Source organism: Terrapene carolina, unplaced genomic scaffold (assembly GCF_002925995.2).
Source record: "Terrapene carolina triunguis isolate 2854851 unplaced genomic scaffold, T_m_triunguis-2.0 Scaffold33722, whole genome shotgun sequence".
Classification (NCBI taxonomy): Eukaryota; Metazoa; Chordata; order Testudines; family Emydidae; genus Terrapene; species Terrapene triunguis.
In genome coordinates this window covers 1-817 of record NW_020698073.1, presented here as the reverse complement: position 1 = coordinate 817, position 817 = coordinate 1, and the positions used below count along the sequence as shown (strand labels likewise).

The 817-nt window shown below is 47.9% G+C and overlaps 1 protein-coding gene across 1 annotated transcript; it reads right to left on the bottom strand.

Annotated features, from left to right (window-relative positions):
* Positions 1-55: 55 nt before the first annotated feature.
* Positions 56-766, bottom strand: LOC113409503 (olfactory receptor 14A16-like; the record flags this gene model as incomplete). The annotated part of the gene is made up of 1 exon (XM_026663496.1): positions 56-766. A coding segment is annotated over exon 1 (711 nt), but the record flags the coding sequence as incomplete, so codon positions are not given.
* Between the last annotated feature and the right edge of the window lie 51 nt (positions 767-817).

Here is an 817-nt window from a genome sequence, read left to right as displayed (position 1 = left end):
TCAGGGAAGCTTTGATTTCCTTGTTCCTCATGCTGTAGATGATCGGATTCATCACTGGCGGCAGCACGGAATAAAGAACAGCCACCATGAGATCCAGGCCTGATGGAGAGCTGGAGGTGGGTTTCAGGTATGCAAAGATGCCAGTGGAAACAAACAAGGAGACCACAATGAGGTGAGGGAGGCAGGTGGATAGGGCTTTATGCCGACCCTGCTCAGTGGGGATTCTCAGCACTGTTTGGAAGATCTGAGTGTATGACACAATTATAAAAACAAAACAGCTTAAGCCTAAGCATGCACTCAAGATGAGTACCTCAACTTCACCAAGGTACGTGTCAGAGCAAGCGAGCTTGAGTAGCTGGGGAATTTCACAGAAGAACTGATCCACCTTGTTGCCGCCACAGAAGGAGATTGCAAATGTGTTCCTGGTGTGCAATGAAGAATAGACAATTACACTGATCCAGGCACTGGCTGCCATTTGGACACAAGCTCTCCTGTTCATTATAGTCTCATAGTGCAGTGGTTTGCAGATGGCAACATATCGATCATACGCCATGACGGTGAGTAAGGCGAAGTCAGATACAGCAAAGAAGACGAGGAAAAAGACTTGGGCGACACATCCAGAATAGGAAATGGACCTGGTGTTCATGAGGGAATTAGCCATGGATTTGGGGACGGTGACTGAGATGGTACCGAGGTCTAGGATGGACAAATTCATCAGGAAGAAGTACATGGGGCTATGAAGGTGGTGGTCTAGGGCTACAACCATGATGATGAGAAGATTCCCCATCAGGGCTGCCAGGTAAATCACTAGAAACAC